Raw genomic sequence first — 14837 nt, forward strand, 5'->3', positions numbered from 1 at the left:
GCTATGGCTGACCGGCGCAGAGGGAGGGGGAAGACCCCCCCAGATTCGGCTGGTCATGTGGAACGTGAGGGGGCTGAATGGACCGGTGAAGCGGTCCCGGGTCCTGGCGCACCTGAAGGGGCTGGGTGCGGACGTGGCCATGCTCCAGGAGACGCACCTTAAGGTGGCGGATCAGGTGAGACTGAGACGAGGTTGGGTTGGACAGGTATTTCACTCGGGGCTAGATGCGAAGAATCGAGGGAAGCTTGTCGTTTGTGGCGTCGAGTGTGGTGGTGGACAGCACAGGGAGATGTGCAATGGTGAGTGGTGGGCTTCAGGGGGAACGGGTGGTTCTGGTTAATGTGTACGCCCCCAACTGGGACGATGCGGGCTTCATGCGGCGTATGTTGAGCCGGATCCGGGACCTGGAGACGCGGGGGTTGATCTTGGGAGGGGATTTTAACACAGTGTTGGACCCAGCCCTGGATCGCCCGAGGTCAAGGACGGGTAAGAGGCCGGCGGCGGCCTCAGTGCTGAGGGGGTTCATGGATCAGATGGGAGGTGTGGACCCTTGGAGGTTTTAGAGGCCGGGGGGGGGGGGGGGGGGGGGGGGGGGTAGGGAATTTTCCTTTTTCTCCCATGTCCACAAGGCCTATTCCCGGATTGACTTTTTTGTCCTCAGCGAGGGGCTAATCTCAAGAGTGGTGGGGGCGGAGTATTCGGCGATAGCTATATCTGACCATGCCCCACACTCGGTGGACCTGGAGTTGGGAGAGGGGAAGGGTCAGCGCCCGCTGTGGAGGTTAGATGTGGGACTGCTGGCAGAGGAGGAAGTATGCAGGCGGGTCCGTAGGAACATAGAGGGGTATTTGGAAGCCAACGATAACGCGGAGGTGCAAGTTGGGGTGGTCTGGGAAGCGCTGAAGGCGGTGGTCAGAGGGGAGCTGATATCTATCCGGGGGCACAGGAAGAGGGCTGAGAGGGAGAGGTTGGTGGAAGAAATGGTAAGGGTGGACAGGAGGTATGCGGATGTCCCGGAAGAGGGGCACTTGAGGAAACGTCGCAATCTCCAACCGTAGTTCGACATACTGACCACCCGGAAGGTGCAGTGGAGGAGGGCGCAGGGGGCGGTGTACGAGTACGGAGCGAAGGCAAGCCGGATGCTGGCCCACCAGCTCCGGAAGCGGGAGGCAGCAAGAGAGATGGTGCGAGCCACAGATGCAGGAGGGAAGCTGGTGCGGAGTGGTAGGGATATTAATGGGGTGTTCAGATCCTTTTATGAGGGGCTGTACTGGTCGGTGCCCCTTAGGGAGGTGGGCGGGATGGACCACTTTTTGGGTAAGCTGGCGTTCCCAAGAGTGGAGGATGAGCGGGTGGAGGGTCTGGGGCCCCAATCGAGGTGGAGGAGCTGATAGAGGCACTGGGGAGCATGCAGACTGGGAAAGCACCGGGGCCTGATGGTTTCCCGGTGGAGTTTTACAAGAAATTCTCAGATCTGCTGGACCTGCTGCTTGTGAGGACCCTAAATGAGGTGAGGGAGGGGGGGCTTTGTCCCCGACGATGTCTGGAGCAATAATCTCACTAATCCTGAAGCGGGACAAGGACCCCCTCCAATGTGGGTCTTATAGGCCGATCTCGCTCCTCAACGTGGTTGCAAAGTTGTTGGCCAAGATACTGTCCAGGAGGGTGGAAGATGTGGTCCCGATGGTTATACACGAGGACCAAACGGGGTTTGTGAAGGGGAGACAGCTGAATGTCAATGTGCGGCGGCTGCTCAATGTTATGATGATGGCGTCGGCGGATGGGGAGGCGGAAATAGTAGCATCGATGGATGCAGAGAAAGCTTTCGATAGAGTGGAGTGGAGCTACCTGTGGGAAGTATTGAGGAGATTTGGGTTTGGTGAGGGATTCATTAGTTTGGTGAGGCTGCTGTATAGCGCCCCGGTAGCGAGTGTGGTGACAAATTTGAGGAGGTCAGAGGACTTTCGGTTGTCCTGGGAGACAAAGCAGGGGTGCCCCTTGTCTCCCCTGCTCTTAGCATTAGCAATTGAGCCCTTGGCCATGGCGCTGAGGGTTTCGAAGAACTGGAGGGGGATTGTGCGGGGGGGGGGGGGGGGGGGGGCACCGATTGTCGCTGTACGCAGATGATTTGCTGCTGTACGTTGCGGATCCGGCGGGGGGGGGGGGGGGGGATGCCAGAGGTGCTGAAGATACTTGGGGAGTTTGGGGATTTTCTGTGCTATAAGCTCAACGTGGGGAAGAGTGAGATGTTCGTGCTGCACCCGCGGGGCCAGGAGAGGGAGATAGGAGAGCTCCTATTGAAGAGGGCAGTAAGGAGCTTTAGATATCTTGGGGTCCAGATAGCTAGGAGCTGGGGGGCCCTGCATAGGCTAAATTTTTCGAGGTTGGTGGAGCAGATGTAGGAGGCGTTTGAGGTGGGACGTGTTGCCACTCATTGGCGGGGAGGGTCCAGTAGTTAAGATGATGGTGCTCCCGAGATTATTGTTTCTCTTCCAGTGCCTCCCCATATTGATTCCGAAGGCTTTTTTTTAGGAGGGTTAACAGGAGTATTCTGGGGTTCGTGTGGACGCGCAAGACCCCGAGGGTGAGGAGGGTATTCCTGGAACGAGGCAGGGAGGTAGGCGGGTTGGCGTTGCCCAACTTGTGTGGATACTACTGGGCTGCAAATGTGGCAATGATCCGTAGGTGGGTGATGGAGGGGGAGGGTGGAGGAAGGTGGAGGCGGCATCCTGTGTGGGAATGACCTTGGAGGCGCTGGTGATGGCCCCGCGCTCTCTCTCTCTCTCTTTCCCCCCCCCCCCCCTCCCGACAAGGTATTCTACGAGTCCAGTAGTGGTGGCGTCCCTCAAAATTTGGGGACAGTGGAGACGGCACAGCTGAAAGTGCTGCATAGGGCGCACATGACTGGGGCCAGGATGAGCTGGTTCTTTGGGGGAGAGGACAGATGTGGGAGGTGCTCGGGGGGCCCGGCGAACCATACCCACATGTTCTGGGCGTGTCCGGCGTTGGAGGGGTTCTGGAAGGGGGTGGCGGGGACCTTGTCCAGGGTGGTCGGTTCCAGAGTGGAACCGGGCTGGGGGCTTGCGGTCTTTAGGGTAGCTTCGGAGCCGGGAGTGCAGGAAGCGAGAGAGGCCGGCATTCTGGCCTTTGCGTCTCTAGTATCCCGGCGTAGGATTCTTTTGCAGTGGAGGGACGCAAAGCCCCCGAGCCCGGAGGCCTGGGTCAACGACGTGGCCGGGTTCATCAGGCTGGAGAAGGTCAAGTTTGCCCTGAGGGGATCGGTGCAAGGGTTCTTCCGGCGGTGGCAGCCCTTTCTCGATTTTCTGGCGGAGCGTTAGAGGGTGGTCAACTTCAGCAGCAACCCGGGGGCGGGGAGGGTTAGGGATTTGTTAAGGGGGGTTGTTTTGCGACTGTCTGTTTTTTTTTGCTTTTTGTATTGTTATTAATTTATTGCTTTGTATTGGGGGGGGGGGGGGGGGGTTTCTGTTTATTTTTGTATTCTGTTTATTTTATTGTTGGGAGAAAATCTGTTGTTGAAAACGTTGAATAAAAATTATTTTATTAAAAAATAAGAAAGAGGGCAGCACGGTGGCCTAGTGGTTAGCACAACCGCCTCACGGCGCTGAGGTCCCAGGTTCGATCCCGGCTCTGGGTCACTGTCCGTGTGGAGTTTGTACATTCTCCCCGTGTCTGCGTGGGTTTCGCCCCCACAACCCAAAAATGTGCAGAGTAGGTGGATTGGCCACGCTAAATTTCCCCTTAATTGGAAAAAATAATTGGCTAATCTAAATTTAAAGAAAAGAAAGAGCAACCTACCTGGGCACATGTTCCTGCCCTATCCCTGTAACCCCATCAAATCCTTTGGTCGCTAAGGGACAATTAGCATAACCAATCCACCTGTGGGACTGTGGAGGTAAACTGGAGCAACTGGAGGGAGCCTGCAAAGACACACGGTCACCCAAGACCGGAATTGACCTGGGTCCCTGGCACTTTGAAGCACCAGTGCTTGTCACTGTGTCACCCTGTAGTTAATCTGAATTTAGGAAAGAAATATACAGTCCAGGGAAGGTTCACTACGTTGATCCCAGTTATGGAGAGATTTTCTTATGAGGAAAGCTGAGTAGGTTGTGCCTGTACCCATTGGAGCTTAGAAGAACGAGAGGTGACCTGAGAGGCATATAGGATTCTCAGGGGGCTTGACAGGATAGATGCTGAGAGGCTGTTTCCCTTTGTGTGGGAAGGGCCCAAGTAAGGGGGTTGCACATTTAAGGCAGAGATAAGGAGGAATTTCTTTTGAGGGTAGTTGTGATTGTATTCACCATAATGCATAGATGATAACATGACCTGTGGCCTGGAAGTGGTGATAGGAACTGCTTCCAGGTACTGTACTGTAACCCTCGGTATGGCTCCGCTTCTGGTTCCGCCCACACCGGGGCCATATATAGGCCGGCCTTTTGTGGGCAGCATTCATCTGGACTACTGATTGTGGCTAGGCAAGTTCATGACTAATAAAGCCTACTGTTCACTTGCTCTCTCTGCCTCACTGTGAATTGAAGGCATATCAGTAGTGAATCTGTGGAATTCTTTACCAGAGGCTGGGTAATTAAGTATGCTGAAGGCTAAAATGGACACATTTTTAATCAGTAAGCAAATGGAGGATCATGGAGATAAGGCGGGAAAGTGGTTAGGGATCAGATCAGTCCTGATCTCATTGAATGGCAGAGCAAGCTCAATGGACTGAATGATCTGCTTCTATATCTTAGGATTTTATAAACTACCGAATGCATAAGGGAAAAGTTAAAAATACTATTCTTGAATCTTGTATTGATTGTGGTTGGAAAAGTGTCTGAGGTAAAAGTGGAGAGATCAAAACCAGACGAGGGGTTGAAGTGACTGCCCATATTGAGCTCAGAATCGACTGAGTAGTTTTGATTACATGTATTTGCTCTGTGTTGCTTTCTCATCAGCATGATTGCAGTCAGAGAGCAGCAAACATCATTTTCTGTCTCCTGCGGGTCTTGGACAGTTGTGTTGGAAGATACAGCGGTGTTGTGTCTGGTGTTGTTTCAAGGCACCGAGCATGGTCCCAACAGTCAAGTAGGTTGCGGGTTTTAACTGCATTCCAGGGACTTGAGCACGGTGTAACCTGATATTCAAACAGTGCCAAGGATGCTGCACATTCTGAAGCGCAGTCTTTTTGGATGTAGCATTAAACAGAAGCCCTGTTTGCTCTGTCGAGTAGAGATAAAGAACTCAATTTTCACCTTGTTTGAAGGTTTTGAGTTAAAATCTCAGCCAATAGATCCCATGGCATTGTTTCAAAGACGAGCATGAGAATTCATCCCGACAGTGAATTCAACCAAGCATTACTAAAATTACTATCTTTCAACCAAGCATTACTAAAATCTCATCACTATAGCATGGTGCTATTTCAAGGTCATTTCTAGGGCCATGCTCCAAGCAAAGTTTTTGCCGTGATTCCTACATTATAACAAAGGCAAACTTAAAAAAATGTTTAATTTGCTGTAAAGCATAAGAAAAGTAATATATACATGTAAGTCTTCTCTGGAAACATGGTATTAGAGGGTAACTGGAATTGTGAAAAGCGGAAGTATGTATATGGGCATGCTTGATTTCTTTTTCTAAAATTTAGAGTACCCAATTCATTTTTTCCAATTAAGGAGCAATTTATCGTGTCCAATCCTCCTAGCCTGCACATCTTTTGGGTTGTGGGGGCGAAACCCACGCAAACACGGGGAGAATGTGCAAATTCCACATGGACAGTGACCCAAAGCCGGGGCATGTTGATTTGATTGGTCTGCCCAGAGAATGGAAAGAAAGTTGTGCTTGGAGGTGGGATCTTGTAGTTGGTAAAATGGCAGATGATCTGAAAAATATGGAGGATGAATACAAGGGGGTTGCTTGTTGAGAAAGGAAAGAGTGAGATCATAGGCTCTGGAAATGAAATGAATGCAGTCATAGTCTATTGACTATTGTGGGTGAGGCACTGTCAAATTATATTTCTGAGGCTGTGGTGTGGAGGTCAGTCATGAAAAGGGTGATGTAATGCCATCTTTACTGGAAAGATCATTTCTTGTATGTGCCTTGGATTAGGGTAGAGGGTATACAGCTTCGAAGCTTGATACAAAATTGGACAGCATTGCTACTATCCTCACCACTTGCAGACTTCAGAAAGTTAAATAAAAATGGGCAGACACATAGTAGATGGAACATAGTGCGGATAATTGTACAGTGGTGCACTTTGGGGGAAGCAAGATCTGGAAGCACTTGATATAATTGGTACAATCTAAGGGCATGGTGATGAGTCAGTTAAAATTGTCGAGGCCACTGGACTTTGTAAGGGACTAGGTGTCAGCTGGTGTAACAATTCTGGGCATCACCCATAAAGAGGAATGTTGAGGTGTTGAAAGGGGTTCAAAGGCAGTTCACCAGGATGATTCCTGTGATGATGGACAGTTATCTGGAGAGATTATGGAAGGTGGAAGAGAAAGGTACGGGTAGATGAAACAAGAAATGTTTGGAACTATTGGGTTTTGATTAATGCAAGTCTGGCAAAACTGTTAGGTTGGTTACTGGAAGTCATTCAAAATAATTTAGAACTGGGGGATATCAATATAAATGTTCTTGCATAGAGGGTTAAAGTCTGGATAATTGAAAGGATGGGAAATTCCAATTCCATTGGAACTTTCGATGGTGGCCATGATGTGGAGATGCCGGCGTTGGACTGGGGTGAGCACAGTAAGAAGTCTTAAAACACCAGGTTAAAGTCCAAACCTGAAACAAATCTGGTGTTATAAAACTTCTTATTGGAACTTTCAAAAGACCATTGGACTTGTATTTAAAGAGCAGTTTGCAGAGGTATGCAGAGAAAACTTTTGTGTGGGTGAAATGAGACCGCGCTTTTCAAAGAGCTGACACAGGCAAGGTGTGGCAAATTGCCCCCTTTTTGTTTTGTAAGATTGTGATTTCATGTGGGTGCAAAGAAGCCCACTCTTCAGTAGTGTTTGGTGTTAGTGAGCTTGTGATACTAAGTTTCTGGAGTGAGTCATGATGTGACATGTTCACCCAGAAAGTGATGACGCATGTTAGGGTGGAAATGAGTTAGGGGCTATCCATTGAGTATGGGTACTGGGATAATGGTGGCAAAACCTTGCCTGCAATTCCCTTTTAAACCACCAGTTTATAGAGAACGTCATGCTATTAATTAACTCGCAGCAGGAACAGTTTCTGTGTAGATGGGGTGAAGATGAACATGGGACGAGTGCGATTGAGGAACATTGCTGATATGTAGTGAAATGATCTCAACTTGGAGAGGTCATAAAACCCGATTAGTGATTTCCAGCTGCAGCTTCCACTGTATACAATTATTTCCAGCACCTTCTGTTATGTAGCTTTCTACAACATACCTTGTATGTGGAGTTGCTGAGTATCGTCAGGTATTGTTGTAGTGATTTTTGTTAAGGTTTGTCTTGTAAATTAATAATTAAAAACAGACTTGCAATGCATTTTCTCTTTAATTTTGGATGCTCTTGAGTAAACATGGCTGTGCTGAAACTCCTGAGACTACTTGAAGTTCTGTAGCAGAATGTTGCAACTGTTCTTCATCTGAATCAGTGCTTCCTGAATCTTAAGATTGAAATTTTGCTGTAACCAATATTTACTATCAGTTTAAAAATGTAAGTTAAATGTTTTTTTTATGCAGGAAACCAGAACTTTGGCTGAAATAGCGAAGGCTGAACTTGACAGTACAATGCTTAGGAATCGACCTCTACGTATTCGCTTTGCTACTCATGGGGCAGCTTTGACTGTGAGGAATCTTTCTCCAGTGGTTTCCAATGAGCTCCTAGAGCAGGCCTTTTCTCAGTTTGGTCCAGTAGAGAGAGCAATAGTTGTTGTTGATGACCGTGGGAAGCCTATAGGAAAAGGTTACGTGGAATTTGCAGCAAAGCCTGCTGCTCGCAAGGCACTGGAAAGGTGCTCAGATGGAGCATTTTTGTTGACGTCGTAAGTATTTTTCTTCATTTTCAGAAATTTCTTTGCTGGGTGATGTGCAGAGATAGGTGTTGTGCTTCAATAAAAAGCAGATATAATTTCATTTTGCAATTTGAAAAACAAATGTAATTTCAAGCTCATTCTCCCTTCCAGCTGATCAGGAAGTACAAGACCCCAGGTTCAGAGTAATTCATTGCTGCTGCGTGATTTTTAAAAGTACATCTCCATAATGTATCACCAGTGGCCAGAAACTGTTGCCCGTTCGTTTTTACAAGTTACTTATGCCCTTCAGAGCTATATGAATTTTCTGTTCTCTGTTGCAGAGGAATGTTCTTTTCTCATGAGGTAGAAAATAAAGTTTATGTTTTCTGTAGGGCAGAACCTTCTAAGCTCCCCAGCATCGGATTTGGGGATACTCCAAAAATGCGCTGGGGAACCCCTATCGGAGCTACAAAAGTAAGGGTTGGCACAGCAATTGCCATGAAATGCTACATTACCCTGCGCTGAGGACCATCCGAAAATGTGATTATAAATCTCAAACTTTGGGTGGTTCTGGCAGAGGTCACCCAGAAAAAGTTAGAAGTAAAATCTCATCTAGTTCCTGATAAACTACTGTAAAGACCCAGACTGACCACCCCAGAACATGCCCTCCTTCAGTTTGACTCTCCTGCACTTCGGCGGTGGGCTTCAACGATAGTTGCACTACCTGGATCTTTCCCGATCTGAGTCAGAAGGTCAGATTAGACAGGCATGGAAGACATTTCACATAGGTAAATGGGCACGGAGCGGCAATCCGATGCTGATTACCATTCCGTGGAAGTTGTTGCCCATAGTTCCTAAAGTGTACCCTTTTTTTCATCTTGAGAAACATCTATGTGGATATGCATTGGTGTACATGATGTTGCTCAACTGAATATAAACATTGAAATGCAGAATTTGAGGAAATCTTCAGGGATTTGCTCCATTCTTTGAATCATTTTAATTTCCACCCAGCCAAAACGAGGCTGAATATGGGAGAGAAATGCCGCCTAATAATTGTGCATAAACACCTACTTAGCAAAAATATTTTAATCATCTTCTGTTTGCACATTAATAAAAAATGTACAGTGGTCACTCCTCAAAAAGTATGTATAAATTGAATATCATGCATCTTGACATAGTCATCAAAAAAATCCTAATTTTTAACAACTTTGCATCTTTGGCACACATTTCACAAATTAATAGTGTCCAAAAACATTTTTTTTAAAGGGAAACGTAGCTCGAATAAATTAGTCATATAATTTACAGTGCAGAAGGAGGCCATTCAGCCCATCGCATCTGCACAGGCCCTTGGAAAGAGCCACCTAGTCATGGATTCTGTTCCGTGAATACGGGCAAGCGAATTACTATGGACACTTTGGGCTCAGGAATGATTAGCAGCATGCAAGATGCAAACTTGATGACCAATATGTCTTATTTTTTACTCCAATATTTACATTTTCCATTCGGGCCAATTTTCTTGCTCAGTTGCCTGATAGGTGCATGGTATGGTTAAGGCAAATAGCATTGATGCATTTAAGGGGAAACTAGTACATGAGGAAGAGCAGGCGGCTATGTTAATGTAGTGAAATAGAGTAAGATGGAAGGAGGCTTGTGTATAGCATAAACACTGGCCTATTTCTGTGCAGTAAAGTTCTATAATGTTTCGGTACAGGCTGAGGTTAACCACAGTCACATTCAAAGTAGGTTTGATTCATAGACCATCACCTGACAGTAAATCAATTATTGTTCCCCATAGGACTTCCAATATGACGAACCAGGCGACAAAGTAAGAGAACTTCATGGTTTTTTTAAAAAGTGTCACTTGTGGATAATTTACGACAAACTTTCTAGATTTCTGAAATACAAATAGATACTGATGAATAAGCACCCAAGAGGGTGAAAGAATCTTTGGATTTCAGAGCCTTCTGTGGAAACACTATGAAAGCAGTAGTTTAGTACAACTCTTTTCTTAACTTTGCCATTATTTCAATCTTGTATCTTTTTAGTTTTATCTTTTTGCAGAAAATCTGCCCCTGCTCCCTTCAAACAATCTTAAGTTACAAATTGTAACATTGTGGATCATGAGCATAAAGCGTAAGAACTAGGAATAGGAGATTCAGCCCCTCCAAACTGCTCCTAATTCAATACAATCCTGACTGATTTAATCTCTGCCTCCACTTGATTTTCATGCCCATTCTCCATGATCCTTCAACCCATTACTAATTAAACATCTATCTAGCTCCTCCACTCTGGAGCAGTGAATTCCAGAGATTCACAACCCTTTGAGAGAAGTAATTTCTCTTCATCTCGGTATTAAATCTGCCACCCCTTATCCTAAAACTATTACCTTTCATTCCAGATTGCTCCACAAGAAGAATTCTGCGTCTACTTTGTCAATACCTTTTATCATCTTCTAAAACTCAATTAGGTGCCCTCTCATTCTTCTAAACTCTCTAGAGAGTATAATAGGCCTCCCCTGTTCAATCTCTCTTCATAGGACAAGCCCCTCATCTCTGGAATCAATCAAATGAACCTCCTCTGAACTGTCTCCAATGCAACTACATTCCCGCTCAAGTAAGGGAACCAAAACTACGCAATGCTCCAGGTGCCATCTCACTAATGCCTTGTACAGTTGCAGAAACACGCCCCTATTTTGCACTCTATTCCTTTAGCAATAAATGCTAAGTTCTGTTTGCTTTCCTTTATTTCCTGCTGTATCTGCATGCTCATGTTCTTCAATTTGTGCATGAGGGCAGCCGGATCCCTCTGCACTGATGTTTCTCACCATTTAGATAAGTTGTCTTTCTATTTTTCCAACCAAAATGGATAACCGTACACTTATTCATGTTGAACTCCATCTGCCAAATTTGTCCCACTCGCTTATCCATATCCATTCTTATTTCTTTATTGCAACTTACTATCCCACCTATTTTATTGTCACCTGCAAATTTGGCTATAGTACCTGCATCCAAGTCTTTAATATAGATTTTTAATAGTTGGGGCCTGAGGACTGAACCCTGTGGCACCCCACGAGTTACATCTTGCCAACCAGAAAATGACCCAATTATCCCAACTTGGCTTTCTGTTGGTTAGTCAGTCCCCTATTCAAGCTAACAAATTACCCTTAACCCCGTGTGATCTTGCTTTGTGTGTTAACCTTTTGTGTGGCACTGCATCATATGCTTTCTGGAAGTCGAGGTATACTATATCTACAGGATCCCCATGATCCACTTTGCTTGCTCCATCTTTGAAGCGGTCGACCACCTTTTTAATAACCCTTTGTTCATCTTTAAAAGTTTTCCAGTCTGGCATTGGCCTTTACAAAAAGTATGCCTTAGTTTTTGTCTTTTTTATCTTTAACTCCCTTGCTTAGCCATGGATGTTTTCCCCCTCTTAGCTCTTTTGAATATTTTTTAGTTTGGTGGAATTGCATATCGCCTTAAACAACTGCCACTGCTCATCGACTGTCCTCTTTTTTTAGTCTTTCTGCCCAGTCCACTAGGGCCAAATCTGTCCTCATGTCTATGTAATTAGCTTTGTTTAACTCCAGAACACGCAGTTGGGACTCTAGTTTCTCATTCTCAAGCTATCATGCTGTGATTACTCTTAGAAGATCCTAAACTATCAGGTGATTAATTCAACCCCCTCATTACACAATACCAATTCCAGTATAGCCAGTTCCCTGATTCCACAACATTGCTCCAAGAAACAATCTCTTTAATACGTTCAATGATCTTTACCTTGAGGCTACCTCTGCCAATTTGATTAATCCAGTGTACATGCATAGCTCTCTTGCTTCGCAGTGCCAGGGACCCAGGTTCGATTCCCGGCATGGGTCATTGCCTGCGCGGAGTCTGCACGTTCTCCCTGTGGGTTTCCTCCGGGTGCTCTGGTTTCCTCCCACAAATCCTGAAAGACGTGCTAGTTAGGTGAACTGGACATTCTGAATTCTCCCTCTGTGTTTCGGAACAGGTGCCGGATGTGGCGACTAGGGGATTTTCATAGTAACTTCATTCCAGTGCTAATGTAAGCCTACTTGTCACATTAATAAAGATTATTAAAATCACCCAAGGTTATTGCTGTACGTTTCTTACAAGTCCCTAGATAGGGGACTTCTTTCTCTTGCTATTTCTTATTTCAACCCAGACTGATTACACATCTTGATCTCCTGTGCCTATTATCATTTCTCACTACAGCACTAATCTCTTTCTTGGATAACAAAGCTACATATCCTCCTTTTCCTTCCTGCTTATCCTTCCAAAATACAGAGTACCCTTGGATATTAAACTCTCAGTCCTGGTCTCCTTGTAACCATGTCTCAGTAATCACCACAAAATCATATCCCCTTTGTCTCCAGTGGTGCCGTTAACTCATGCTTTGTGCATTGAGATAAGCCTTTATGCTTGTTCTATTATCAAATGTCCGCATTCTCGTATGATTCTTCTTTGCACGCCCCGCCCCACCCGCAGCCCTTGTTATCCGCTTTGCTATGAAACTGGTCCCGGACTGATTCAGGTGGAGCCCATCTTAATAGAACAGCTCCCTTCTTCCCCAGTACTAGTGCCAATGTCTCATGAATTCAAACCCATTTCTCCCACACCAATCTTTGAACCACACATTTACCTCTTTAGACTTATTGTGTGACAATTAGCTCAGGTAGTAATTCAGAGACTATTACCTCTTTGGTTCTGCTTTTTAATATATCCCTCAGCAAAATCTTATCCTTGTTTTAGCTTTATTGTTGGTATCTAAGGGCATCGCTACCTCATGGCGCCGTGGTCCCAGGTTCAATCCCGGCTCTGGGGCACTGTCCGTATGGAGTTTGCACATTCTCACCGTGTTTGCATGGGTTTCGCCCACACAACCCAAAAATGTGCAGGGTAGGTGGATTGGCCACACTAAATTGACCTTTTAATTGGAAAAACTGAATTGGGTACTCTAAATATTTGAGGGAAAAAATTGTTGGTATCCTCTTGGACCACAGCAACTTAATATTTATACATACTTGCCCATAGTCTGGCACAGCTGATCGAAGGTAAGATTCATTGTAGAGTGAACCATTCGATTATGTAGTCCGTGAAATGGTATAAACATCATATCCTGCTTCAAAGGGTTATTTTCAGTAGTCAACCTTTTTTACTATAAATACTATTGTTTCATAAATTTTCAGCTCTCCTCGTCCGGTTATTGTGGAGCCCATGGAACAGTTTGATGATGAAGATGGACTTCCTGAGAAACTACTACAAAAGAACACACAATACCACAAGTAAATAATTTGGGTCTTATTTTGCATGTTATACAGCACAGAAAAGAGGCCCTTAAGCACATTGTTTGCATAAACAAACTGCAACCCGAATATGATGGACCATAACTTCCCACCCAGCAAAGTCGTCATGACTTGTTGGAATTACAGGTTTGAAGTGCTCTTACCTGCTCTGAAAAACTTTGGCTCCGATGGCTACTTGGGGGGCTGCAGCGAAAAACTCCTCGCAGACCTCAGTGCGGTACAACTGCAGCAAGCTCAGGGGAGCCAGGTCCCCTTACACGGAGGGTTGTATGGGGGGATTATCTGGGAGGGGGTGATTCGTCTGGAGTAGGGGGGATCTGTAGTGTGGGGGTGTCCCATGCGGGGCTTGGTCCATGTGTTTTAGATCATTATGCTGAAGTTAGAAGTGGTTTCATGTCTTATAATAATCTTTTATTGTCACAAGTATGAAGTTGCTGTTGAAATCCCCTCGTCGTAACATTCCAGCGCCTGTTCGGGTAAGCTGGGACATGAATTGAACCCGCACTGCTGACCTTGTTCTGAATCACAAACCAGCTGTCTAGTCCACTGAGCTAAAGCAGCCCCTTCTGGCTCTTTCAGAATAACTATTGGTATAAACCTGGATGAACCGTCTGAAGTTCGTGATTTAAATTGCTTTGTTGGATGGTTTCCTGCGAAATTGTCCTGTGGAGAGTAGCGCTACTGGACTATTTCTGCTTACTTAAAGCCTTACTTGCCAGAGGGATTCCGCAGCGCATCTTTGGAGCACTCTCCAAATCTGAAGTCAGGGAGCCAGGATGCTACGGGTTAATGTGTACCAAGACTGGGATTTGTCATTCACTTAACTATGTTTCTGTTCTCCAAAGAAAATGCTCTTTAATCACTTTTGCCTAGGGGTCATATGTGAATCTTTTCTATTTATGTTACATTGCGACTTTAGGGCGTAAAATTATTTCTTTGGGGTTTGAACAATTGTGCAAAAATGATGCTGGGAGTCCATTCCGAGATTAATTCTTAGAATTTTGTCCTAGAAGCAGTTCTATAATTTAATCCAGAGCTCCTTTTTCATTCTTGGCACTTGATTTGAAAGTGAACGGTTCTTATCAAAGACATCCTCCTTCTGCACTGTAAATTCTATGATAATCTATGATAATCTTATCTTGACTGCACTTAATAGGACAATAGAAGGGCAGCACGGTGGCACAGTGGTTAGCATTGCTGCCTACGGCGCTGAGGACCCGGGTTCGAATCCCGGCCCTGGGTCACTGTCTGTGTGGAGTTTGCACATTCTCCCCGTGTTTGTGTAGGTCTCACCCCCGCAACCCAAAAGATGTGCGGGATAGGTGGATTGGCCATGCTAAATTGCCCCTTACTTGGAAAAAATTGGGCACTCTAAATTTAAAAAAAATAGAACAATAGAAATGTGAGTATCTCCATGTTTCACATTACACCTCTGACAGAGTGTTTGGCTCATCAGCAAAATACGTGAGCATGGTAACCAGTGCACATTTCCTCAACATCTTAGTGAAGAAAAGCT

At 45.8% G+C, this 14837-nt stretch overlaps 1 protein-coding gene across 9 annotated transcripts in view; it reads left to right on the top strand.

The window, feature by feature from the left end:
• pspc1 (paraspeckle component 1) overlaps nt 1-14837 on the top strand; it is a 145798-nt gene that overhangs the window by 2806 nt on the left and 128155 nt on the right. For 7 of the 9 annotated variants that reach the window (XR_005463141.1, XR_005463142.1, XM_038817988.1 and 4 more), the window contains exons 2-4: nt 7724-8025; nt 9791-9820; nt 13205-13300. Coding sequence is in view for 7 of the 9 variants with exons in the window: in XM_038817988.1 (XP_038673916.1) it covers nt 7724-8025; nt 9791-9820; nt 13205-13300 (428 nt within the window). In the remaining 2 variants the exon portion in view is untranslated. The remainder of the gene's footprint in view (nt 1-7723; nt 8026-9790; nt 9821-13204; nt 13301-14837) is intronic. The other 2 variants (XM_038817984.1, XM_038817986.1) reach the window with 1 other exon arrangement.

This window comes from Scyliorhinus canicula, chromosome 14 (assembly GCF_902713615.1).
Source record: "Scyliorhinus canicula chromosome 14, sScyCan1.1, whole genome shotgun sequence".
NCBI classification, from domain to species: Eukaryota; Metazoa; Chordata; class Chondrichthyes; order Carcharhiniformes; family Scyliorhinidae; genus Scyliorhinus; species Scyliorhinus canicula.